Here is a 26,214-nt window from a genome sequence, read left to right on the forward strand (position 1 = left end):
GTCTTCATTGCTTTTATGTAAAGATCACTCTGGAGGACGCCCTGGTGTTGTGCCAGAAGTACCACTTCAGGATGCAGTCAGCCTGTGAATGGCTGGAGGATGCCGTGTCCTTCCTGCAGCAGGCAAGCCAGGGTGTGGACGTGGAGAACTACGAGGAGTGTCTCCGGCAGCAGGTGGACATCATGACCACGGAGCAAGAGTTCCTCATCCACTTGGAGGAGCTGCAGGCTCTGTTGCCTCAGCTGGAGAACCTGGTCAACCCCACAGCTAAAGAGCAGCTCCGTGTGAGCATTGAGTCAGCGAAGCAGAGAGGTGTGGAGGTTCGAGATCAGCTGCAGTGTCATCAGGATGTCCTTCACAGGTTGTAAAAAACAAAATGAGTAATGGTGCACAGTGACAATATGGACATTTTGTCAATAATGGCGTTTCATCCTCTAATGTTTTGTTTTTTGTTTTTCTTAGCTGTGTGGCTCAGTGGAAATCATATCAGGAGGCGAGGCAGACTGTCATTGAGCTCATGAATGAGGCTGAAAAGAAGCTGACTGAATTCTCAACTGCAAAGGCAGCCACAAGCCAAGAGGCTGAAGATAAGCTCTGCAGTCATCGGGTATGAGAAACCAAAACAAAGTAATTTTCCATACATCAAACGGGTGGTGCCTCTTGGAATGTTATGCACTTAATTTGTTTATTGTCTCTTGATTTGTCAGTCGCTTGTATCACTGGTGAGTGGCTTCCAAGAGAAGCTGAGTGGTTTGGAGGAGCAAGCTGCCCAGCTTGAGCTGGTGGGGAGTGATGCCAGCAAGGCCACCATCAGTCGCTCGATGACCACTGTGTGGCAGCGCTGGACACGCCTGCGAAGCGTAGCGAGAGGCCAGGAGAGAGTACTAGAGGACACGGCGCAGGAATGGAGGACTTTTAGAGAAAAGGTACACAGACTGATTTCATTAATAAATAAAGATATAGCTTTTTACCTGCATCTGAACTTTCATAACCATTTCATACAGATGGTGAAGGTGAGAGCAGTCTGTGATGAGCTCCAGAGTCGTTTCCCTGACAGTGCCGTGGAGAAGGCCTCCAAAGCCACCCTGCAGTCTCTGTTGGACCAACACGACTTGCTGAGTCAGGATTTGGAGAGAGAGCTCTCCTCCCTCATGTTGCTGCGCCAGTATGCTCTCAGCCTGCTGCATGACGTGGAAGTGCCTTCACCAACAAGTGAGCAGGATGAACTGCCCAGTCTGAAGGAGATCAGAGCTGTACAAGACCACATGGAAAGGTAGAAGACAAACCTACAAAGCTGATGCCATCAGTTGTTTTGTTTAATTGAGATGTTTTTGAATAAATTGAGTCATTTTTCTCTTCGCGTCCAGCCTCCTGACACAGTCCAGGACTAAGCGGGCTCAAGCAGCTCAGGAACTCAGAGACAGAGAGGAAGTGGAGAAGGAACTTAGTGTTGTAAAAGCCTGGATTCAGGAGTCCAGGGAGCTTCTTCTCAATCCCACACCAGACATTGATTCTCTGCTGCAGGAGCTTGAGGTATATCTCCCATTAAAAGGTCCAGTATATAAGTTAGGGGGATTTAGGTGCATGTTACAATAGAAATTTCAAAATTATTTTGCTTTTGTTACCTTAGAATGAGTCTTTTATATCTACAGAGGCATTTAGAAGCCTGCTTAATGCCACTAAATCCTACACACTGTACCTTTTAAAAAGAAAAACATCTCCCAATTTTACAGTCAACCCCCAAGAGCATTATTGTTTCTGAGAAAAGTTACATGCGTCATCCATTTGTTACGTTTAGGTTGTACATGGAGAAGTGATCACGTATCGTCAGAATGTGGATAAATTGGCAGAGCAACAACAGAGCAAGTACCTGGACCTCTACACCATACTGCCCTCTGAAATCTCCATGCAGCTGGCTGAGGTCTCACTCGCATTGGGTGCGATTGAAGATCAGGTACTGTATCATCTAAAATATGTTAAGATCCCGCAAGGGAACACTTCACAGAATGTAGTCATGTGGCATTTGTTGACATTTCTACATTTGGCGTTTTCTAGGTTCTTTCGAAAGAGAGAGAAATTCAGAAAACCAGAGAAATTAAAGAGGACTTCAGCTCAAGACTCCATGACATCTCTGAGAAACTCAAAGCAATCTCCGCTAAATTCAAGGAAAAGTCTCCTGATGTTGATCATGCCAAAGAGGAGGTCAAGGTGGGTCCACTCTTTTGGTCTCACTGTCTAAGAGTTGTTAATACGGTTGGGTTTGAAATACTACGATAAACTATAACTTAACATATTATCAGGATGTAAAATTAGACTTGTTTCATTTCTTTTTTTCAGAGCCTGGCTGAGGACTTGGACAGTTGTGGTCGCACCCTTTCAGAACTGGATGCTGCTGTGCAAGAATTTGGCCGCAGAAATCCCCTGCTGGCCAAACAGCTTGGCGACGCCATCAGCAAGCTATCAGAGATGCATCACCACACATCACGGCTAGCAGACTGCAGGAACAACTGGCTCAAAAAGGTTTACCTTTTTTCAGGTCTACTGTACATAGTACAGCTGTTGTGCTCCTAAAATGTTATTTTTTCTGCTATAACATTCTTACCTTGGCTCCCCAGGCTGTCTGCTATTTGGATGAATATAATGAGATGCTGGACTTCATTGTGAGGTGGTCGGAGAAAGCCAGAAGCCTCTTGAGGGCAAACATCATCTGGAACTCCTCTGTTCATCTGCAGGAGCAGATACGAATGTATCAGGTGGGTTTGGGGTCCAGAAGGGTATCCTCAGAGGTTCTATTGTGATATTCAAATACAGTCATTTGCCTTTTTAAGAATTGTTATTGGGCTCTCTATCCTCCCTCCTCCACATTTCAGCTATATTTATGATTATCCATGCACAGTTCACAGACACATTAGGAGACCATTCTACACATGCCTTTCATTCACTCCCTCATTGTCCTGTGTTTAGGCTGTCCTTCGTGAGTCTCGAGAGCTCCATGGAGACCTGGAATCAATGGCAGAGAAAGTGGAGCTTCTGTCTGAGGTGCTGCAGGTCGAGACTTTGAGCCAGCAGGTTTGTGAACTCAGTCGACACACTGAGGAGCTTCAGCAAAGCATCAAGATTCGGCTGCAGAGCTTGGAGGATGCAAATAAGGTACAATTTGACTTGTTTTGACCATTTATGAATCCCCTTTCTTCCTGTTTTTATTATATTTTGACTTTTAGAATTTCCCTGAAGGAGTGTTAGTACTTGTAGCTCATACCTTGTGCTATATGTCCTCAGAGTATGGAAGCCCTGGAGTATGAAGTTAAGGCCCTGCATGTTGCTCTGGAGCAGGTCCAAGCCACACTGACCTCACCAGAGTTAGCCCGCCAGAGCCTCAAAGAACAGCTGGCTCAGAGACAAGTAACCACAGCATATTCAAAATAATCCATGATATGACTTCTAATTCGTCTTAAAGCACCTTGGCTGCTTACTTTGTACATTGTAGCTTGTTAATAGTTCCACACAATGTAAACTTTCCCTGTTTTTACAGCGACTGTTGGCAGATATGGAGAGCTTCAAGCAGCAGGTGCAGGCAGTGCAGCTGTGTCAGAGTGCTCTGCAGGTCCCAGAGGAGGTGATGCCGAATCTCGCCATCTGCCGCACAGCGCTGCGTCTGCAGCAAGAGGCCAGTCACTTGCAGCACGTGGCCATTCAGCAATGCAACATCCTGCAGGTACAGTAGGGGGCACTATCTCTGCAACACAGTGAAATCATATTGCTGTCAGTCCTGCATTCTGACACAATATGCAATGCAGGGTGTCTGTAGAAAGGCAAACTTAACTGAATGCTGCTGAGTAAACAGGCTCTAAGATGGATTTAAAGGCCCCAAGCAAATCAATGACACCAATTTCTTTTCTAATTAAACCAAATAATTCACATGATTCTCTGCATATTTTAGTGGAGTACTCAACATTTTGGAGAATTATTCATTTAACACTAACAAAGCAATTTCTTTTCTTTATCCAGGAGGCAGTGGTGCAGTACGAGCAGTATGAACAGGAAGTGAGAGACCTCCAGGGGCTGATAGAGGAAGCACACCGTGTCATTCAGGACCGAGAGATCCCCACAAACAACATCCAGGAGCTGCAGGCCCAGATTCTTCACCATGAAGTACAATACATTCATTTACTTACTTAGCCCACCTTTCCTGTACAGGGAAGGAAGGTACTGGGGGGAAGGAGCCCTGGACAAGTCATCAGTGTTTGCAAATGCATTTGTTTATAAATCTACAGAAAACCATAAATAACATAGATCTTAAAAGATAAGTTCGCCCAAGAATAAAAATTCAGTCATTATCTACGATTGAAAGTCAGGTGAGAGTACACAAAACTTTTTTTGCATATTAAGTTGCAAATTTTGTATTTTTTAATAGGAACTGGCCCAGAAGATCAAAGGTTACCAGGAGCAGATCGCCTCACTAAACTCAAAATGCAAGATGCTGGCTGTGAAGGCCAAACACGCCACCATGCTGCTGACAGTGAGTGATGTGGAGGGACTGCCCGAGGGGCTGCAGGAGATGGAGGAGGAGAAATCCAAGAAATCTTCAGCACAAGCTGTCATGGTGAGAGAACTTCATATACCAAAGCTAACAAAGCACTCTGCATCATCAGTAATTGCTTTGCCTAATTGATAAACCTCTTGACTCATTTTGCTATTTCTGGCTTTAGTTTAAAGTGTGCGCTGTGCCGCTTTATCTAACACATCGTCTCTGATTAATCTCTCCCAATCCACCTCGCATGTCTGCTCTTCTGTTAATGTGTCTTGCATGGCGTGTCAGATGACGGCTGGCCGCTGTCACACCCTCCTGTCTCCTGTAACTGAGGAGTCGGGGGAGGAGGGCACTAACAGCGAGGTATCTTCTCCTCCTGTCTGTCGCTCTCCTTCTCCCATCACTCACACTGAAGTCGCTATAAGCAAGGTATCTACCTTATCTCTTCCTCTTGATAACTTTTTTCCCAGTCACTCTAGTTTTTCAGCAAAATAATCTTTCTCTAAATTTTATGTAATCTTCCTTGTATTAAATAAAATCATATCATTAAATTCAATTGATAAATTAAAAAAGGTAAAAACAAATCAAGGGAAGTATTAATCCATAAGTCCGCCTGCACCTGCAATTCATCATGACTAACTTGTATTTGATGAATTTGGGGGCTTTACAGTCTTTCTCTCTGTTTACCATCTGTTCCATAACTAATTTGTCTGATGGCGGCGCTGTTCGAATGTGTTTTTTAAGATGGGAAGAGGAACACTCACAAGAGCTCCAATCCAAGAGTTATACGACCCGACATTTGAGTCTGTGGCCAACTTAGATGACTTACAGCGCTCATGGGAGACATTAAAGAATGTGGTATGTGAATAATACAAGACGTCAGCTTGGTGGTTTGATTCTCAGTGACCGTTATCATGTTTTCAGACTTAGCACATTTACATCGTCCAATTTGTCTTCCAACAGATCAGCGAGAAGCAGAGGTCTCTGTATGAAGCTCTGGAAAAGCAACAGCATTATCAGAGTTCACTCCAGTCGATCTCTTCTAAAATGGAGGCTCTGGAGGCCAAACTGAGCGAGCCTCTGGAGGCAGATAAAAGCCCAGATAGCCACATTAGGGCACATGAGGTGAGTCATTATAACGGAAATAAAGTTTTTGCATAGTTTGATGGAGAGAGAGCTTTCACATTGACAGGAAAGGGAGTTGTCATACTTCTAGAATGATTATGGTGATGCGAAGTGTACTTGAAATATATTGAACGATATTGAAAGTAATATTTTGGAGGTCTGTGGAAAATATGTTTCGGTCTCTCACCCCACCTTGTATTGTATTTATGTTTTTGTAGTGTACAGTAAAACATTATTTTTAACATCATTGTTTCTATAACTTCAAGAAAAGTTTGGATTGAATCAATCTAGTCTATCGATCTATCTATAAAATCTGAAGTCCGTCAATCTGCAGTATTTAACTTCTCTACAACTGTTTTCCTCCTCAGGGTCTGATAGAAGAGATTCAGAGCGTGCAGGAGGAAATAAACAGGCTGCAGACGAGCTTCACGGAGGATCTGGCTTCGAATGCTGTGGACTCAGACATGGCTGACCAGCTGGCCATGCAGTCCTCCCTCGCTGTGTTAGCTGAGAGGATGGCCACCATCCACATGAAGGCGTCAGGCAAACAGCAACTATTGGAGGTGAAGATTGTAAAAATATATTACTACTAATAGTAGCTAGTTTTTGTGCTTTATCGTTAAATAATTTTATTACTGTGGACCAAAGGAATTAATATTCCAGTCCACACCAGAATGCGATTGACATTTTTAGAACAACAACAAAAATCAATGAGCGAACTTAATGTTTTGCATGTTCTTCATCAGTTCGCTCATTGCTCAGCAGCCTTCAGGTGATTGTTTAAATAATCAGGTCCCCAATACAAATACACTTTAAACAGCCAACAACAATAGGCAATAGCAACCACAGTTAAAATAATAAGACAAATAAATAGTACAATTTTATTACTGTATTACTTAATTCATAAATGTGCTGTGTTCTGTCCCAGGAGCGTGTGAGTGACCGTTTGGAGGGTCAGCTTCAGGAACAGGCCATACAGCTCTATCACAACCAGGCAGATGAACTGGACCAGTGGTTGATCAGAATGCGCGGCGCTGTAACCTTCATCCTTGAACCGAGCCCTCTGGAGGAGACAGATATGGAGGATCAGCTGACCGAATGTCAGGTAAGAGCTCCCCCTGCTGTCCATTCAGAACAATGCATGCAAACGTGTTAATTACAGTTATTACTTAAGACTATGAATGAAGTTATGTACATGAGGTTACATCTAACATATGTCATAGCAAGTTGTGAGGAATGTGTCCTGGAGTAGTGTTTTCTAGCTGTTCAGCCATTGTCCCTGATCAGGACATTAATGCAAATTCGCCAGTGGATTATTTACATCCGTCTTAATATTCAATATTTTGTTTCCTTTATCACATGTGGATCATCCCAGGGGGGCAGGAACCTTTCAGTTGGTAAACAAGAGCATTAGAGGAGTTAGAGGGGCATTCAGGAGGCTGGGCTCCTAAGCGACTGTAGCACTAGTCTTAAGCAGATTATGCAGATGGCTCTGTGTGAGAGGGGCCTGTTAGCAGCATAGGGCGGAGTAGTCAGGGGTTGTGGCTTTCAGACGATTAATAGATCCCGCTGCTGGGATTGGTGTTGGTGACAAAGCTGCTCGGATATCCAAGTAGGGGAATCCTAGAGCACGGCGAGGGTAAGGCAGGAGGGAGGGACGGACAGTGACTCTCAGCCTCAGAATAACCTGCTGAAGCTGACCGCAGAGTCGTGGCAATGCCAATGGTGGACAAATGCTTCTTCAAACATGGGAACAGCACTCACTGATATGCAGCGGTAACCAGTCTGGACTGAGAATGTTGTTCTGCACAGGAGAATTACTTTTGAATTTAAGCGTGAGCACGTATGCTGCAGAGCGTGGAGCATGGAGGATTAGTGGTTATATGTTGCACAGGAGGCGAGGCGGGAAAGGTTGGCCAAGGATGACAGCAAAGGGAGAGCGCTCCCTGTCCTGTGGCTTGGAAAAGCTGCAGGCGTAGGGGGTTCAGCACGGGCCTGGCCCCCTGATTGTCTGGAGGGTCTGTCGCTGTCACCATGTTTGAGATGGCCTCTCTCCTCCTGCTACTGCAGAACATGCTGCTGGAGATCGAAGAGAAGGTGACGGCCCTGTCAGAGCTGTCCATGCACAGTGACAACCTGCTGCTCGAGGGCCGGACAGAGACGAGACAGGAAGCCGAGCAATTGGCAAGAAAGTTACGCACGTTGAAGGGCGGCCTGCTGGAGCTGCAGAGGATGCTACAAGACAAGCAGACTAACATCCAGGTGAGGGGCTACATGCTTTGAATGCTGATATATGTAATGATGAGCTTTTTTAAAATACCACATGATGTTGGGTCTACACTGTGGGTACTAACTATATAGACAGAAACATTTTTCAACATCACGTACGCATTTTCTCGCTAAGCACAGTCCCACTCCCTTGCTGAAGTGTGTTTCATTGAATGTTTTCTGATACAGTGTCTGCTTTTTTTAGGGCTCTCTGCAGGAGCAGGAGGACAGTGAATCAGACTCAAGCCTCTCTCAGAGTCCCAGTGTGCAGGACTGGCTGGCTCAGGCCCGGACCACACGATCCCAACAACACCAGGACAGTCTACAGAGACAAAGGGTATATTTTCACTTTTTTTTTTCCTCGTTTTAGTACTCAGTCTTCATTACAATGCAATGGTTACTGATAATAAAACTGAAATATCCTTTCTGAAATTATTTGTTGTTCATTTTTTTTGCTTTCACATATTGCAGCACATTTGCATTTGGAAGTAACATTTTTACTTACTTTACTTATATCATACAAAGTTCAATCTAACTGTCTGACATGTTTGCTTTTCAGGAACTGGAGGAGCAGCTGGCCGAACAGAAAAAGTTGCTCCAGTCGGTTGCAAGCAGAGGAGAGGAGATCCTCATCCAGCAGGCCTCGCCCATCAGTGTCAGGTATTAAACCACATATAAAGAGATAGAACTCAAATCAAATAATAAAATGTTAAGTTAAGGTTTCCTGTGGCAGATTATAAATCTTACCTGCGGTCATTTAGGTTTCAAAATACAGGAGGCTTTTTCATTGTGTCGTGCTCTGACACTTTGTCAACAGCTAAAACCCTTGAAACAGGTTGCGGGTTGGCAGATTGTGGTGACAGATGGGTTAAAATTGTTTCTATTGTGTAGATTGTGTGATTCAGGGACAATCTGGTCGTGCCATAATGATAATATAGTTTGAGTGCCATGCAAATTATGGGAATTTCCCAGAAGAAGAAAAAAAAATGGGAGATTGAAATTGAAATACAGGAGACACACAGGAAAAATGTCAATGTTAGCAGGTTCATTATAAATGAAACACTAACTGATTCGTGTTTCTGTCACTGTGTAGTACAACGGAGCCATTTTCACCAGCAGCTTTGGTTGAGAGGGAATCTCAGGCTGCTCAAGAGCAGATGAGGCAGAGATGGGAGAGCCTGAGACTGGAGCTCAAAACTAAACTGCAGCTCCTGCAGAAAACCCTGGAGCAGGACCACAAACAGCCGGTACGAACCTTATTGTATTGTGAGTAAAGTGTGTTGATAAAACCGGGGACTGTTGTTGACTTTCTGTTTTTTGTCTTTGTTTTTTTGCAGGTATACTCAAGAGCTTCTCGTGTCACAACAGCTGGATCACTGTTCAAAGGAGAAACAAAGGCTGACAAATCCTCCCTGAAGACTCTGTATGACAGCTTCAGACAAACAATAGAGGACATGACCACTCAGGTTTTACTATTTCTGTAACATTCATGCACATTTGAGTTCATTACTTTACAACATTTGTCAAAGGAAATTTGCAACACTCTTGTGTGTCCACAGCCCGGCGGTGGTGAAACACAGGTGCCGCAGATGGAACAGCAGCTCTACGCAGCTGTGTCATCCACCTCCTCCTGGCTGGATGGTGTGGAGAACAACGTCTTCTCTGGCTCAGTGTTGCTGGCTGAAAATGCAGAGACGCAGCTACAAGAGCAAGAGGTACAATCAGGCCTATTTGTGCAATTTCTTTAATCATTGCAGAAGGTTTAAACAGCAAATCACAGAGCTTGGTCTGTCAGCTGAAGCTAATAATAAGATAATACACTCAGGATATAATCTTGTCATTTTTTATTTGAGAGCTATATAAATCTGTACGAACTATCCTGAACTCTCCTCCAGACCTTAGAGAACGATGTGAGGCGTGTCACAGAGGACGTGAAGCTCAGCCAGGCTCTGCTAGCCGGGTCTTCAGTGTTGAGACAAGAGGACCGAGCGCTGCTAGAGGACAACCTCGACTGCCTGAAAGAAAGATTAGGTGCTCTAGGTTGTGCTCTGGGGCAACGCTGTGACAACATGAGGACCAGAGCACATGAGCTCACAGCCTACCAGGTTTGCTTGATATTTTGCATTTCAAGTACCTTTTTTTATTTTATCTTTCTTGATGAATGTCCTCTGTAAAAAAAATTAAGTTAACACTGACTTGTATAGTCAGATTCAGGAAATCTTTCCTCCTTTTATGTTAAATAATGTTTGTTTTTTATTGATCTTAATCACAGTTGCACAACACACAACATGAACATTTCTGTATCCATATATCATAAACCCACATACCTTAATATAAATGTTCTACAAATGATCTTTTTTCTAATACAGACTGAGTTGCAACTTCTCCAAACTGCTTTCATTGAGACCAAGTGCCAGATCCTGCAGGCCTTAGCTGGAGCCATGGACAGACCAGCCTCAAAACAACTGGAGGTAGTGCACACTTTGGCATAGGCATGCATGCACACACATCCAACAATGCTTATAGAGAACAAAAAATGATTGTGAATGTTGTTCATTAGCACTGTCTTTTCTCTCAGGTTATTGCCAGTGCAGAAGAGAGCCTGAAAGACTTTGAACAGAGGATTACAGAGCTCAAAAGCAGAGGAGCAACACTGCAGGCGGATCAGATATCAACTAACAAAATACTAAAGCTCCAGGTAACTTCACTGACTGCTCTCACTAGAATCTGCTTAGTCTGAAAACCATGTAGCAAAACTGTTAAGTGTAGGTGTTACTTGTTTTCAACTTAAATGTTCTTGTGAAAAAGTTAATACAAGTAGGGTTGTTCCCATACGATACCAGTATCAGAAATACCTCCAAATACAGCCTAAAGATGCTGAATTGAGTAGCAGGATGCAAATCTATCCACCGGTCAGATACCACGGAATTTATTATACCTGAAATGTACAACTGTATGCAACTTAACCGATTTTTTTACTGCACAAGTTGCCAATAATCTTGAACAGCAAGCGAAAATAAAAGAAAACTCTATGGCATTCAATCTTGTATGAATTTCCTCATGTTTTGCGAAGGGTTTAACCTGAGCCAGGCCATACCGCAATGATAGCAATACGTTGTTTGCAGTCATGTGACTCTGATGACGTGTGGTAGAGGTGAAGGAAAATGAGTTATCGTTGCTGCATTTTTATGTTGTACACTTGCCATTACATGGCATTATTACACCTAACGGGGACCTTGTATATACCACATTATTTATTTATTTGTAGTAGTTCTAGTACTCTTTGGCAATTTGTCAAAAACAATACACAACATGAAATTGTTGGAGTAATTTAAGCAAACCAAAGTAAAAAACACAATGTTCTTCCTGTGTGTTTTCAGGATTCCTATGAGGAGCTGGTGATGACGGTGGGCTCCCGGCGCACCGGGCTGAACCAGAACATGGCTCTGAAGGAGCAGTACGAGCGAGCTCTGCAGGACCTGACTGACCTGGTGGACACGGCTAAAGACAAGATGGCTGCCGATCAGAGGATCATTGCCAGCTCTGTGGATGAGGTCCAGAATCACCTGGACAAACATAAGGTTTGGTCCTCTTTGAGCTCTGTAAAGCTGGAAAGGCTGAAGCAATATTGTGAAAAAAATTGGCTCAGTTATCCGATTGTGTGTCTGGTTGTGTTTTCCAGGAGTTCTTCCAGGGTCTGGAGTCCCATATGATCCTAACAGAAACGTACTTCAGAAAAATTAGTGGTCTGATGCTTCCTAAAGAGAGTCAGGCCCTGGAGGAGACGCTGGCTGAGGCTCAGAGCGTCCTCAAACAGGCTCACAGTAAAGGAGTGGAGCTGGAGTGTATCCTGGAGGTGAGAGAGGAAATAGTATTTGTGTTAACTATTATTTTTCTAATGAAACCATACTGATACAGTCACTGGACATCTGAAAATGTCTTTATTTGAATCACTTACATTATGTGATGTTCATCCAAAAGACTTTTTTTTAATTCTAAATGGTGGGAAAATGAATTAACTGTTAATAGACTATGTTTCTACCTTTAAAGGAGTCAATATTTTTTGATTTGGACAAAACCTGAAGTTACTTCTACTTGACAACTAAAGCTAAAGAAGCTTAGTTTATATTCAGGGTATTGCAAAGCTAAACACACAAACAAAACAAATATTTTTTTCTGTTTACCTGCTTACCTTTCTGCACAAAAAAAGTGGGCACACTAGTATTCACTGCAAAGCCTCTATTAAAAAGAAAGGTAGGAAATGTTCTACAAATTCTTTTTTCTTTTTTCATCAGACTTGGTGCCGCTTGGTGCAGGATTACCAGAGTCTGAACCGCCAATTGGAGGCAGTTGAAGGAAGTATCCCCACTGTTGGCCTGGTGGAGGAGACTGAAGAAAGGCTCATGGACAGAATCTCATTGTATCAGGTACAAAAAGACATCAATGCAGATTTTAGGATGTATAATGATCCAAAATAGGAAAAGGAATAAGGAAAGGACATTCAAAGGCCAGCACATATGCCCACTACTTGTCAAACCTTCTGATGGATTCGACTCCAGCTACAGTATCACTTTTCTCAGATTTTGTTGTCCTCTTCCACTCTCTGTAAAGGGTCTAAAGGGGAGACTGACAGAACACCAGCACAAGTTATACCAGGTGCTGGATGAGGGCAAACACCTCTTGCTGTCGGTGTGCTGTCCTGCTCTGGAGAACCAGCTCGCACTGCTGGGGGAACACTGGCTCAACAACACCAGCAAGGTCAACAAGGAACTGCAGCGCCTGGAGGCCATCCTGAAACACTGGACCAGGTCAGAAACACATGCACAGGCATTCAAAACACAGCATATGACTGAAAACCATTTCCTTTAGTAAGGGTCTTTAACGTGGAGAGCTTAGCAATATTTAGTAACTGCACAGATCTCAGTTTGACCAAATGAAGGATTAAGATTCATAAGCAAATAGATTGCACCTGTGATTTCTGAACTCATGAATGAATTGCGGTTGTCCTGCAGGTATCAGAGGGAGTGTGTAGAGCTCAGCCAGTGGCTGCAGTCGGCTCTGGAGCGTCTGGAGTTTTGGAATACGCAGGCGGTTTTAGTCCCACAGGAGCTGGAGACTGTCAGAGACCACCTCTCTGCTTTCCTTGTGAGGACACAAATTATTTATTTTTCTTTTCTCTTGTTTTTTTTCAGCTCTATAGAGATTTGGGCTGTTCGCCAGTAGGGCTTGGGTAAAAAGACAGGTTGCTTAAAACTGTTTTCCTTTGTTGAAATAATCTACATCTGTCGTTTCTTTCTTGTTCTTTTGTGGACAAAACAAGACATTTGATGACGTCCTCTTGGGCTTTTGGAACACTGACTGACATTTTTCTCCATTTTCTGACATTTTATAGACCAAACCACTAATTGATTAATTGAGACAATAATTGGCAGATTGATGAAATGAAAATAATTGTTAGTTGCAGCCCTAATGGACAGTATTCATATTTTTAAAACATATGTTGGTGTAGAAGATAGTAAGTCACTTTTCTGTAAAATAATACCAATTTTGAAAAATGTATAATTATTCATTCAAATTGCGCAGTGTTATGTCTCATGTGTAGTATGATCATAAAACACAGCTGATGATTCTTGTCACTGTCCATCTCAGGAGTTTTCAAAGGAAGTCGAAGGCAAGTCCAGCCTGAAGAGCTCAGTGGTAACCGAGGGCAACCAGTTGCTGCGTCTGAAGAAAGTGGACACTGTGGCGCTGCGGACCGACTTGGCACGCATCGACTCCCAGTGGACTGAGCTGCTCACACGCATCCCAGTGGTCCAGGAGAAGCTGCATCAGGTATCGTCACATGCATCCCGACTGAACAGGCTTAGCTGCTCCGGGGCAAATAGGATTACCCCTCTTTCTGCTGCTTCACTCCTATACACAAGTTTTCACACCGGGCTGCCCTCAAACTGGGAGCTTCCTGAATGTGTAATAAGCTGATCCAATGGGTGTAATGTGTGTCCAGATCCAAATGGAGAAGCTGGCCTCCCGTCATGCCATTTCTGAGCTGTTTAACTGGATATCATTGATGGAGAATGTCATCGAGGAGGATGAAGAAAACCTCAAGAGTGCAGTGGGATCAAATGTGATTCAAGACTACCTGCAAAAGTACAAGGTAGTGGACTTTCATGGCATGTTTGACTTTGTTTACAAAGTGAATTGTTGATAGAAGAACAATATATGACAGTTATATTTTTTAGGGTTTGCAAATTTTTAATTTAGATGTTTAAACACATTCTTTTGTCTTGCATTTTTGAGTATATCTGTAAGGACGCTTAGTTGGGCTGGGCGATATGGTCTTACAATAATATTGTGATATTTTCAGGCTATATCGGGATACATAAATACATATCTCGATATTTTACAATCTCTTCAAAATGCTAGAACTGGGCGCCAAAATACATATCACAACATTTTTGACCTAATACCTTGATATCGATATTGCGACAATATTGTAGAGATGACTACTGGTGATTGAAATTATAGTTATGATAAATAATCATCAGTAATGTAGATGTAATGACTAAGTGTTAAAAAACTATTAGAAAGTATTAGAACAAGAAGAAGAGTTTCATAAGTTCAGAAAATTACATCACTTTACTGTAATGCAGCCTTTAAAACCAGGAAAAGACAACACTGATGTCATATCATGATATATAGATATCCAAACAATAATTCATATTAAATGATTATTATGTTGATGTAGTCCATGAGTCTAACTATGAATCTGTGACTGCCATTTTAATAGTAAATCTACTGCTCTTTCCTTCTCAGGGCTTCAGAGTAGATTTAAGCTGTAAGCAGCTGACTGTGGACTTTGTCAACCAGTCAGTGCTGCAGATCAGCGGTCAGGATGTGGAGAGCAAGCGCAGCGATAAGACAGACTTTGCTGAGAGACTGGGAGCCATGAATCGACGCTGGCAGATCCTACAAGGCCGCATCAATGAGAGGGTGAGGCCACTGATACTGTCAATGAAACTGTGACTACTGGAGTCGCTTAAAAGTGCAAAAACAGGATGTCACAGTTTAATTTGTATAAATCATGTGCAGATCCAATTCCTGGAGAGCCTTCTGGAGATGTGGTTGGAGTATGAGAGCAGCGTTCAGGCCCTGAAGTCCTGGATGGGAACTCAAGAAGAACGATTAAAGAGAAAACATCGAATAGAGGATCTGACATCTGTGCAGAATGCTCTCAAAGACTGCCAGGTATGCTGCTCTTACTGTGACAACACTGATTTATCAAAAAGAGATGGTCACACTTTTCTGGGTCTATGTTTTAATATCATGTAAAAACTTTTAGGAAATGGAGGAGTTAGTGAAAGAAAAAGAGAAAGAACTAGAGAGGGTGGAGGAGCAGGGCTGTGCCCTCGTCCAGAACAAGACCGATGAGGCCTGTGCTATCGTCATGGAGACGCTCCAGGGTGTCAATCACACCTGGGCTAACCTGGACCACTTGGTAAGCTCCCCTGTTTACTTTCCACTCGGTTTTATGTGCTATTTCGGTTACACCCATCTAATCTGCTCTGTTCTAGCGTTGTCTTTAAAATTTACAGAATGTCTGAACTGTGTGTTTTTACTCCACCTTGAACAGATCGGGCAACTAAAGATCAGCCTGAAGTCAGTGCAGGATCAGTGGAGTCTATACAAGAAGGCTTCAGAGGAGATCAATGGCTACCTGATGGAGGGAAGGTACTCTGTATCCCGTTTCCGCCTCCTCACCGGCTCCCTGGAGGCTGTTCAGCTGCAGGTGCAAAGTCTGCAGGTATGTCAGGACAAAGAGGCGATTGCGTTAGTATGTGTTTCTAAAATTCTTGTTGTGATGAAGTTGATATGTATAGTTTTTACCAGGGGAATATTTCTTAATGTAGTCTTATACACTGTTTATCTTGCTGCTGAATTAAGCTCTGTGCTTTTTTGTCATCTGTGAAGGATTTGCAAGAGGAACTGGAGAAACAGGAGAGCAGTCTGAGGAAGTTTGGAGCCGTGACCCACCAACTGCTGAGGGAGTGTCACCCGTCAGTCTCAGATTCTCTCAACAACGCCCTGAAGGATGTCAATGCAAGGTGATCTCTATTAACTGTAATAGATATATAATGTATTATTGGGAAAACTTTAGCCGAGGTGTCGAGGCAAGACACCTGTCTGATGTGCAGCCATTTTCTATTATTCTTTTCAATATCTCTTAATTTATATTAACCCATGTCGTATTTGCACTCAGATGGGCTGGCTTACTCGAGGAGATTGCGGAGCGTCTGAGAAGCAGCAAAGCCCTGCTGCAGCTGTGGCAGCGCTACAAAGAGCTTTATGAGCAGAGCTGCCGCAGCATCCAGCTGCAGGAGGAAAAAGCAGACCAGCTCCTCAAACTCGCCTGCAGCAAGGACATCGCTGACGAAGAGGTGTCCGACTGGATCCAAGAATGCAGCGTGAGTGAAGCCACAGCTGTAATTTTTACGTCTAAATGCTCAGCATTTCTGTTCAGTAGAGTTCAGCAGATTTTTTTTAATGTTATGGTTGCTTTGTCTCAGGATGTGCTCCGGTCCCAAGCTCCAGTGCAGGCCTCCCTGCAGGTTCTCCATGAACTGGGAGATCAGCTGAAACAGCAGGTGGACACATCAGCAGCTTCTGCCATCCAGTCAGATCACCTCTCTCTCACCCAACGGCTTTTTGCTGTGGAACAAGCGCTTACCAGACAGCTCACCACTCTGCAGGTAGAGAAACGATTCTTGATAAATACATTTGACTCCTAGTTGTCCAGCCTGTTAAAATTAATTTTACACTTATTGACATTTCTCTTCCACACCAGACTGGAGTTCAAGACTATGAAACCTTTAATGATCAGCTGGATTCCCTGGGCTGCTGGATAGTTGAAGCTGAGGAGGCTCTGAAGGTGCAAGATCCCAACGGCTCCACAGATCTGATGGTCATCCAAGACCGCATGGAGGAGCTCAAGGTTTTTAAGATAGTTAAGATAAGATAATCCATTTTAGTGGTTGTCCTGAAATTGAGATTTGTAACATTTTCCTCTTGTACTCCTACAGAGGCTCATGCTGAAGTTCAGCAGTATGGCTCCTGAACTGGAGCGACTTAATGAGCTTGGTTACCGGCTCCCTCTCAATGATTCGGAGATCAAGCGCATGCAGAACCTCAACAGGAGCTGGTCAACAGCCTCAGCTCAGACCACAGAGAGATTCAGGTATGACTCATAAAATATATGGTACAGGGCAAAACAAAAAATGTGCACACCTTTCCCAAACGGATTTAAAAGTGCTGAGTATCCATTTCTAAAAATAAAAAATGAGATTCTGCAGAGTCTTTCATCTGAGAACAGATTAATGATGAACAGGCACAAATAGTATCAAAAACTGCACAGATGTTTATTATTATTATCAGAACAGTTGGCACAGATTTTATTTGCTCACTGGCTTTTTGGTTCCCTACAGCAAACTCCAGTCCTTCCTGCTGCAGCAGCAGACCTTCCTGGAGAAGTGTGAAACGTGGATGGAGTTCTTGGTCCAAACAGAGGAGAACCTGGCAGTGGAAATTTCTGGGAACTACCAGAGTTTGATGGAGCAGCAAAAGGCTCATGAGGTTAGAGTCCCTTCAAAACAAAAGACCCTACAACAGCTTCCTTTTGTATTTAATTTAATCATTAATCATCAATTTGTTGTCTTCCAGTTATTCCAAGCCGAGATGTTTAGTCGTCAGCAGATCCTCCACTCTATTATCAGTGATGGACAGAGGATGTTGGAGCAAGGTCAGGTGGACGACAGGTAAACACTGTTTCTAACCTCATTACACTATTTAATATCTTATAAAGTATATACACATTACTACACTAGTAAATCCATTGGTCTTTGTTGACTAAAAACTCATCCTTGAAAATGACATCGCTTCTCCCTCATGCAGAGACGAGTTCAACCTGAAGTTGGCACTCCTGAGTAACCAGTGGCAGGGCGTAGTGCGGCGTGCTCAGCAGAGGCGGGGCATCATCGACGGTCTGATTCGCCAGTGGCAGCGCTACAGAGAAATGGTGGAGAAGCTGCGCAGGTGGCTGGTGGAGGTCTCCCACCCTGCAGAAGCCCTTCAGGCAGGGACTACAGTGCCTCTGCAACAAGCCCGCTCCATGCTGGACGCTGTCCAGGTACATAATGTAAAAGCTTTCAGAGTACACAGCTCAGATTTATTAAGATGGTGCTGGACAGAGAGACGCACATTTTGTGTTTAGTGGACACACAGATCTCTCCAGAACAGGCATATATTCTCCCAAATTGATTAATGTTTTAGTACTAATGGATTTTTGTCAGAATGATTAAAACAAATGCGGTGGATCCTAGCAAAAAAATCAAAAGCTAGATCAATGAAGAGAGAAAAAAATGACTCGGAGAACAAAGTAAAACAGCTACAGCAGAGAATGACGCAGGTCAGGTGCAAAAGGGTCTTTAAAAACAGATTTTTTAAGAACAGATTTACATACGTTGTTTTGGCAGGAGACTAACAGGTCTGTAGCTTGATAATTAAGAATGATTTTATCTGAGTGATTATGCTTTCTGGCTCAGCTGAAGGAAAAGGTGCTGCAGCGTCAGCAGGGCAGCTACATCCTGACAGTGGAGGCTGGCAGACAACTGCTCCTGTCAGCTGATACCCGGGCCGAGGTGGCCCTGCAGGCAGAGCTTACTGAGATCCAGGAGCGCTGGAAGTATGCCAGCATCTGCCTGGACGAACAGAAGAAGGAGCTTGCCACCTTGTTAAAGGTAAACCAGGCGAATTGCCAGCAGCTTGTGGAGTGCAGGGAACCTCAGGGGACATTAAAAGGATACTGTAAATGCTTTTGCTTTGAAGGTGCAAGTTGAATGCTTTTCTTTTTTTTATTTCAAAATTTAGACCAAGAGGCACAACCAGTTTGTACTTTTTGATTTATGGAATACCAGAAAAGTCACAATAGAGAAATAAAAATTAACTATTATTTTGTTGTTTATATCATTGATGCAGCTGCAACCATTGTTTTTGTCATGTACAGGACTGGGAGAGGTGTGAGAGAGGAATCGGTGGATCGCTGGAAAAACTTCGAGCCTTCAAACGGCAGCTCTCCCAGCCTCTTCCTGATCATCACGAGGACCTGCAAGCTGAGCAGATGCGCTGCAAGGTGACAGACCTTTTTCATAATTTCATTAAGTGGAAATTAATTAAGTGCAAAGGAAACTTTAGAGCTGAAATTCAACATTGCTTTGGGGACCTTGACTTAAAAACTATAGAATTAGTGGAGTTTAATAAATTACCCCATCTGTTTACTTTAAGAAATGTGTTGACATTGTTGTTCAGGTCAATAGGTGTACACAAGATTAATGCATGAATATTTTAACAACATTACTTTTGTTTCAGGACCTGGAGAATACATTTGATGGCTGGACCGGGGATCTGGCCCATCTGACTGTGCTGCGAGAGTCCCTGTCCTGCTACATCAGTGCTGAGGACCTGTCCGTCCTGCAGGAGCGAATCGAGCTGCTGCATCGACAGTGGGATGAAATCTGCCACCAGGTACAGCGCACTAGTATACAGTGCTTGTGCATAGCTGCTGATTAACTGAATGTTCTGTATACTGTGAATCTGATCAGTTGCTGTTACTAGTGGCACTCGTAGGTGTCACTGTCTGATACACTGGTCTTGTCTCTGCAGTTCCTTGAGATACCAAACGGTGGTGCTGGTGTCAACAAAATCATCTGACTGTTACAGTTTGGTCTGGATGTGTCAGTTAGCCAATGTCAAATACAGCTTACAAGAATGCTAGAGAATATTTGCATGAATGATGAGTGTTGAATACAACTGAATGTTGGATTCATTCAGGAGAGTGTTGAGACTTTCATTACATAATATAACAACAATTGTTCAAACAAAAGCATTTCCTCTTTGTTTTTTTCTCACATTGACTTTCACAGTTCTAAAAAAAATACCTGTAACTTATGAACACAGTGTGCACTGTTCCTCAGATTCCTTAAATATAACTCATAATGGCATTTCACTATAGAGTTTAAAAAGGAACTTCTACAGCCGTTGCTTTAGCGTGCAAGGAAACCTCAAGGTCACATTTTTTTTCAGGGTTGCATCCTGTTTAGAGCAGATTAAACATGCAGACAGGAAACACACAGAAACATGCACTTGCTGCTTGATGCAAATTAATCAGTCATGGTGCAGTGATCTCTCTGATCTCTGCTTCCTTTTCAGACTTTGACATAACTCTACTGATGTTAAACATTCACTCATGCAGTGTGAACAGTGATGCATTTAACTGAATATAAATATTGTCACTGCTCTGCAGCTGTCGCTGCGCAGGCAGCAGGTGAGTGAGAAGCTGAACGAGTGGACCGTCTTCAACGAAAAGTACAAGGAGCTCTGCGAGTGGCTCACCAACATGGAGAGTAAGGTGTCCCAAAACGGAGACATCAGCATCGAGGAGATGATCGAGAAGCTTCGCAAGGTAAACGGAAAAGAGAAATCTGACTTGTTGATATCTGATTTTCTTCATTATTTTCTTTATGCCATTTTCAAACTTTCGGGTGCACTGCAGCCAGTGATGCACCGTTCATTCATTCTCTTTATACGTCGCCTCAGTTAAAGTCACACTCTGCTGCTGAGATTGATTGGGTGAGAATTTGGGAGGGGGATATGTTGCTACTGAGGAAGTAGATGTATTTTTGTATAACCTGATTGTGCTGTAGCTGTTTCAATTAGCTTTTTCTTTTTTTTTTGCCTTTCCATTGGTCACAAAACCAGTCCGACAAATTCATGGCTACTTTTTTTTATTTTCATTTCATACACCAGCTAACCGTGGCAAAATCAAATAACATTACACATAACAACATTTTCTTCCTTTAGGTACAGTATTCAAACTTTTGATTGCTTTGCATTGTGTCTCAGGACTACCAGGAGGAGATCACTGTGGCTGAGGAAAACAAGCTGCACCTGCACCAGCTGGGAGAGCGCCTGGCCAGAGCCAGTCACAAGAGCAAGGCAGCTGAAATCGAACAAAAACTCAACAAAGTCAGCGACCGCTGGCAGCACCTCCTCGATCTCATCGGAGCCAGGTGATAAGACATACTAAGTCCTGTACTTTGTTCCAGCACATGCAAAATAACACAAACAACAACACTTGACTTTTTCCAGTTTTGCTTGAGTTTCTTGCATTACATTGTATTGACAGAATTTTATGACTTATGTTCATAGAGTGAAGAAGTTGAGAGAGACTCTGGTGGCCGTGCAACAGCTGGATAAGAACATGAGCAGCCTTCGCTCTTGGTTGGCCCACATCGAGACCGAGCTGTCCAAACCCATCGCCTACGACTCATGTGACTTCCAGGAGATTCAGAGGAAGCTCGATCTGCAGCAGGTAGTATAGTGTACAGTGCTACATTATACATTTTATTTATTATTGGAGCAATTCACTCTTAATCTGCATCCTTTTTTACTTTCTATATGTGGAAAGGCCATAATCAAAAAGTCGTTGTTATTATTTCCCTTTCTCTTTCTGTCCCTCCCTGTGTATCACTTTATTATTACACAAACTCATACACACCCACTCCCTGTTTGTCTTCTCCCACCACTCAGGAGCTTCAGCGTGACATAGAGAAGCACAGCACAGGAGTGGCATCTGTACTGAACCTGTGTGAGGTGCTTCTGCACGACTGTGACGCCTGTGCCACCGATGCAGAGTGCGACTCCATCCAGCAGGCAACTCGGAGCCTTGACCGCCGCTGGAGGAGCATCTGTGCCTTGTCTATGGAGAGGAGACTCAAGTAAGATGTCAGATGAAAACAGAATTGTATGCATGGAAGCCGGATGGATATAAAAAAACTACATTTTCACTCATATTCCCTCTGTTAGGATTGAGGAGACGTGGCGCTTATGGCAGAAATTCCTAGACGATTTTGCACGATTTGAGGAGTGGCTGGCCACTTCAGAAAAGACTGCTGCTCTGCCCAACTCCTCTGGTGTCCTGTACACTGTAGCCAAGGAGGAACTTAAGAAATTTGAGGTATTGCAAAAGAACTCTGTGTCATTTTTCTTGACTCAAAAGGACTGCACTGTTGATTATCATCATTTTAATGAAATTCTGTGTTTCTGTAGGCCTTCCAGAGGCAAGTCCATGAAAGCCTCACACAGCTGGAGCTAATCAACAAGCAATACCGCCGCCTGGCCAGAGAAAACCGCACTGACTCTTCCTGTCGTCTGAGGGAGATGGCTCATGATGCCAATCAGCGATGGGACAACCTGCAGAAGAGGGTGGCATCAATCCTCCGCAGGCTTAAGGTATGTCCATTACATTCATGGTATTTTATTCATGCAATTCTGAATTTTCTTCTCACTCTTATGTAGGATGATAGCATCTGTGTGTTCTGCCTGTTTGACTGAATGTTAAATCAATGTTGTCACAGACATCATTCTAACAGCAGCAACTCTGTTTCAAATACGCAGCACTTTATTAGTCAGAGAGAGGAGTTTGAGACGGCCAGAGACGGCATCTTGGTGTGGCTGACAGAGATGGACCTGCAGCTGACCAACATCGAGCACTTCTCTGAGTGTGACATTCAGGCCAAGATCAAACAACTCAGGGTACGTTTGACTAAGAGTGGACACAACAACCCCACAGTATTGTCACAATATTTTAGACCCACACAGACCCTCATAACTGATCTCTTTACTTGATATCGACTATTTGTGTGTTTATATTTTTAGATTTATTGTAGCTTCAGACTTTTTGAACATTTTGTCACTTGAGATTGTCTTCACACACACAAGATTTTTTTATTACCATAGCAGACTGAGTAAGTGAACAATAAAAGGTTTACTTCTGATTAATTTCAAACATGACAATCTCTTATTCTTACTTGTATTCTTACTATGGTGTAGAAAGCCGAAATATGTATTGATAAATTGATGTGTTGAACTCAGTATGTGGAAAAATATATTGTACTTTAATTATCTACACATTTTTGAAGGTTTAACATCCCTGTTACCTCCTTTATTTGATTTCGTGAAGAGCAGCCAGACTGACGTTGAAGTAATATTGCAAGATGATTCTCATACAAGTTAACTGAATGTAAATTGTTTAATGAAATCAAGAAATGATCATCTAGAAAAGGTCATGCATTTTGAAATTGTGAAAGAAGCTTTGTGTTTAGCATTAAAAATGTAATGAATGAGGACTTGTTTATCTGTTCCCACAGTCATTCCAGCAGGAAATCTCCCTCACTACAGCCAAGATCGAGCACATCTTCCACCAGGGAGAGGCGCTGATAGAGAAGAGCGAGCCTATGGATGCTGCTGTCATCGAGGAGGAGCTGGAGGAGCTGCAGCGCTACTGTCAGGAAGTGTTTGGTCGAGTGGAGCGCTACTACAAAAAGCTCATTCGACTTCCTGTAAGACCTGAGAACCTTTTATCTTATTCCTCTATTATTTATGATCTGAAGGCACTAAATTGTGTCATCTTTTGTCACTCACATCCTCAGTATAAACTATCAATGTCATAAACTTTTTCTTCAGCTCGCAGACGATGATACCGAGGTGTCATTCTCTGACCGTGAGCTGGAGCTGGACGAGCCTGGCGATCTGTCCAGTCTACCATGGAACGAGCGTTTAGGAGACGGCTTCCTGTCACCTCTACCCTCCTCTGGACGCTCAGCCTCCCTGGCGGCCCAGCTCCGGACCGAGCGCTCAGGCAGAGACACCCCAGCCAGCGTGGACTCCATCCCCCTGGAGTGGGATCATGACTACGACCTGAGCCGCGGGCTGGAGAGCGCCAGCAGGGCCCTGAGAGAGCAGCAGAATGAGGAGGGAGACTTCCTCCAGCGGCCTGCTTCAGCCTTGTCAGGTAGGTTATCAAACACACACACCCTTCTGCTTCAAGTATAATTATAAGATAAGAATGACATTGTATCAGGTATGGTTGCTATTTCTGAGATGTAGAAAACATAGAAGCAAGAAGGGAGAGCATCCTTTAATCAGATACTTTCCATCCTTTTTGACTCGTGACCCCTGATGCAGTATCATGTTACCACCCCTTTTCACAGGTTGCACAAGTCTTCAAGTTGTAAGCAGTTTCACTGGTTTTCTTTTCTTACTTCACAATAATTGTTAGAAAAAATGACTGCAAATGTGTAGCAGGATAATATTTTAGGACTTACTTTAACGACTTATTGTTTTGGATATCAGAAAGGGACCCAAAAGCAAGACACACAGAGACAGGAAGGTAAAGAACAAAGAGATCAAAAGTCCATAAATTCAAAATCCAAAATGAAACAAAAGGCTGGCGAGGACTGACGTGAGGACGACAATAATCAAAATGACAAAGATTGAGGGAAAGACACAGATGTAAATACACAAGGGAGAGAAGCCTAATAAGACACAGGTGGAACAACAGTAGTAGGGCAATCAAAAAAGACGGGAAGAAACGCAAAGACAGACAGTGGAAAGTAAAATACGACACATGAGAATAGAACAGGAAATCATGAATTATCTCATGTGCACAATAACATAACCTTGATTTTGTGTATGGAGCCAATCAATCAGTCAATCAGTTGACCTCTGTTGTTAATACAGTGTATTTTCTCTGTGTGTGGGAAACTCCATCTGTTGCTGCATCAAACAGCAGATGAATGCCAGCTTAATCAGTTCATGGAGTCAACGAGTGAAATGCCCGCTGCTGAATGTGTCTACTGTATAATGTTTCTTCCAGATGTAGTGATTCCAGAGAGCCCTGAGGCCTTTGTTAAACTTACAGAACAAACACTGAGGTCCTCCACTGGTAGGCAACAGCAGACCCCAGCATGCCACAAGTGTTCGGGGGCCAGATTAACAGCTGCACTCTGAGTGATAGCACACTTGTAGCCTATTCACCAGCTTTGACTTTGATTTGTGTTGATTTCCTCACCTTGGGCGCACACTGTAACAGACGGCAGCACTTTCTAACACTGGGGGATAGGGTCAATTCCATTTTGATTTCTTCAACACTGGTTCTGCTTTGGTGTCTAATTCACCAGAACTGAAATGGAATTCAGCCTAACCCTTCTTTTCTAACTGGCTTTCTTACTTTTGTTTGCAGTGTGCTGTGTAGCTAACCTCTATGGATTTTTTTCATGTGCATTTTATGTTTCAGAAAAGCATGTTGTTTTATTGTCACAGTGAACAAGTCTGAACTTCTTGGTGAAGGGATTGCAGATTTGTTTTAAGTAGACGTTTCATGGGCTCAGTTCAGACAGAGACACATCATGTTTCAAATCTGGATTTCAAATGATAGATGTGACTCCTAATGCAAGCAGGACAGGAGAGCTCTGCGACAAGGCTGTTTTTTTAAGTGTGTGAGGTGGGAAAAATTATACTTTTTCATCACTTTTTGCTCTCCACGTCTCTGTCTGAACGGGGCCTCATCTCTTCAATAATCATTATGATCAAATATTTGATCATAATCTGCAAAGTTGACAAGTTGATGTCATGTCTACAGGGGAGGTTGCCTCGTCAGACTCACATGTTCACCCTCTGGATGCCAGCCGCTTCCACCTGCAACAACTGGACAGCAGCCGCAGTCGCACACCCTTAAGCACAGAACTGGACACCTCATACATGGGATATGTATGTTATGACAACTCTGAGAAAAACACTTGATTTTTACATGATTATATCTTTAAAAATCTTTGTAATCGGGTTAAAATGTTTCGTCCTATCCTGGATTACGTTATATAACCTGAATAAATTCATTCTGTAGATGCGGCTGCTGGGAGAGTGTCGCGGCAGTATTGACACAGTGAAGAGGATGGGCTGTGAGCTGAAGGAGGATGAAGACACAGTGTCTGGACTGGCAGATCCCAGTAGCTCTGAGTCCCAGACGTCAGGTAATGTTACACCACAACCTGTCCTGCATGCATATATCAGACAATACCATGAGGTTGATTTATTGTATATGAAATGGCGTATTCAGCTTTTTCTCTTACACTCTGCAATCTAGGAGTGATTGAGCGTTGGGAGCTCCTGCAAGCTCAGGACCTCAGCAAAGAGATGCGCACAAAGCAGAACCAGCAGCAGTGGCAGCAGCTGAACTCTGACCTGAACAAAGTTTGGACTTGGCTGGGAGAGACGGAGGAGGAGCTGGAGCAGCAGCGGAGGCTGGACCTCAGCACGGACATCCAGACGATTGAGCAGCGCATCAAAAAGCTCAAGGTATTTTTTTTGTATTTATTTTTTTTGTTTTCTATTTTTAATTTCTT

The 26,214-nt window shown here is 43.2% G+C and overlaps 1 protein-coding gene across 2 annotated transcripts in view; it reads left to right on the top strand.

Annotated features, from left to right (window-relative positions):
- syne1b (spectrin repeat containing, nuclear envelope 1b) overlaps positions 1 to 26,214 on the top strand; it is a 73,673-nt gene that overhangs the window by 41,481 nt on the left and 5,978 nt on the right. For both annotated transcript variants that reach the window (XM_073483418.1, XM_073483419.1), the window contains 63 exons: positions 24 to 361; positions 463 to 607; positions 708 to 926; positions 1,005 to 1,273; positions 1,368 to 1,533; positions 1,799 to 1,954; positions 2,056 to 2,208; positions 2,338 to 2,520; positions 2,616 to 2,753; positions 2,965 to 3,150; positions 3,280 to 3,402; positions 3,533 to 3,715; positions 4,009 to 4,152; positions 4,415 to 4,603; positions 4,820 to 4,960; positions 5,276 to 5,389; positions 5,495 to 5,656; positions 6,025 to 6,219; positions 6,585 to 6,761; positions 7,727 to 7,918; positions 8,130 to 8,261; positions 8,484 to 8,584; positions 9,018 to 9,171; positions 9,262 to 9,390; positions 9,484 to 9,639; positions 9,820 to 10,029; positions 10,294 to 10,395; positions 10,503 to 10,622; positions 11,305 to 11,505; positions 11,607 to 11,780; positions 12,220 to 12,351; positions 12,536 to 12,732; positions 12,937 to 13,069; positions 13,574 to 13,756; positions 13,929 to 14,078; positions 14,738 to 14,914; positions 15,014 to 15,169; positions 15,264 to 15,419; positions 15,555 to 15,725; positions 15,893 to 16,026; positions 16,182 to 16,386; positions 16,489 to 16,671; positions 16,767 to 16,913; positions 17,002 to 17,156; positions 17,404 to 17,551; positions 17,639 to 17,733; positions 17,870 to 18,104; positions 18,520 to 18,714; positions 18,981 to 19,106; positions 19,343 to 19,498; positions 20,277 to 20,435; positions 20,876 to 21,042; positions 21,182 to 21,344; positions 21,563 to 21,750; positions 21,839 to 21,989; positions 22,082 to 22,264; positions 22,430 to 22,567; positions 23,182 to 23,373; positions 23,498 to 23,825; positions 24,690 to 24,758; positions 25,455 to 25,582; positions 25,716 to 25,842; positions 25,956 to 26,167. In XM_073483418.1, coding sequence (XP_073339519.1) covers positions 24 to 361; positions 463 to 607; positions 708 to 926; positions 1,005 to 1,273; positions 1,368 to 1,533; positions 1,799 to 1,954; positions 2,056 to 2,208; positions 2,338 to 2,520; positions 2,616 to 2,753; positions 2,965 to 3,150; positions 3,280 to 3,402; positions 3,533 to 3,715; positions 4,009 to 4,152; positions 4,415 to 4,603; positions 4,820 to 4,960; positions 5,276 to 5,389; positions 5,495 to 5,656; positions 6,025 to 6,219; positions 6,585 to 6,761; positions 7,727 to 7,918; positions 8,130 to 8,261; positions 8,484 to 8,584; positions 9,018 to 9,171; positions 9,262 to 9,390; positions 9,484 to 9,639; positions 9,820 to 10,029; positions 10,294 to 10,395; positions 10,503 to 10,622; positions 11,305 to 11,505; positions 11,607 to 11,780; positions 12,220 to 12,351; positions 12,536 to 12,732; positions 12,937 to 13,069; positions 13,574 to 13,756; positions 13,929 to 14,078; positions 14,738 to 14,914; positions 15,014 to 15,169; positions 15,264 to 15,419; positions 15,555 to 15,725; positions 15,893 to 16,026; positions 16,182 to 16,386; positions 16,489 to 16,671; positions 16,767 to 16,913; positions 17,002 to 17,156; positions 17,404 to 17,551; positions 17,639 to 17,733; positions 17,870 to 18,104; positions 18,520 to 18,714; positions 18,981 to 19,106; positions 19,343 to 19,498; positions 20,277 to 20,435; positions 20,876 to 21,042; positions 21,182 to 21,344; positions 21,563 to 21,750; positions 21,839 to 21,989; positions 22,082 to 22,264; positions 22,430 to 22,567; positions 23,182 to 23,373; positions 23,498 to 23,825; positions 24,690 to 24,758; positions 25,455 to 25,582; positions 25,716 to 25,842; positions 25,956 to 26,167 — 10,491 coding nt within the window. The remainder of the gene's footprint in view (positions 1 to 23; positions 362 to 462; positions 608 to 707; positions 927 to 1,004; positions 1,274 to 1,367; positions 1,534 to 1,798; positions 1,955 to 2,055; positions 2,209 to 2,337; positions 2,521 to 2,615; positions 2,754 to 2,964; positions 3,151 to 3,279; positions 3,403 to 3,532; positions 3,716 to 4,008; positions 4,153 to 4,414; positions 4,604 to 4,819; positions 4,961 to 5,275; positions 5,390 to 5,494; positions 5,657 to 6,024; positions 6,220 to 6,584; positions 6,762 to 7,726; positions 7,919 to 8,129; positions 8,262 to 8,483; positions 8,585 to 9,017; positions 9,172 to 9,261; positions 9,391 to 9,483; positions 9,640 to 9,819; positions 10,030 to 10,293; positions 10,396 to 10,502; positions 10,623 to 11,304; positions 11,506 to 11,606; positions 11,781 to 12,219; positions 12,352 to 12,535; positions 12,733 to 12,936; positions 13,070 to 13,573; positions 13,757 to 13,928; positions 14,079 to 14,737; positions 14,915 to 15,013; positions 15,170 to 15,263; positions 15,420 to 15,554; positions 15,726 to 15,892; positions 16,027 to 16,181; positions 16,387 to 16,488; positions 16,672 to 16,766; positions 16,914 to 17,001; positions 17,157 to 17,403; positions 17,552 to 17,638; positions 17,734 to 17,869; positions 18,105 to 18,519; positions 18,715 to 18,980; positions 19,107 to 19,342; positions 19,499 to 20,276; positions 20,436 to 20,875; positions 21,043 to 21,181; positions 21,345 to 21,562; positions 21,751 to 21,838; positions 21,990 to 22,081; positions 22,265 to 22,429; positions 22,568 to 23,181; positions 23,374 to 23,497; positions 23,826 to 24,689; positions 24,759 to 25,454; positions 25,583 to 25,715; positions 25,843 to 25,955; positions 26,168 to 26,214) is intronic.

The sequence above is a fragment of the Pagrus major genome, chromosome 16 (assembly GCF_040436345.1).
Source record: "Pagrus major chromosome 16, Pma_NU_1.0".
Taxonomy (NCBI): Eukaryota; Metazoa; Chordata; class Actinopteri; order Spariformes; family Sparidae; genus Pagrus; species Pagrus major.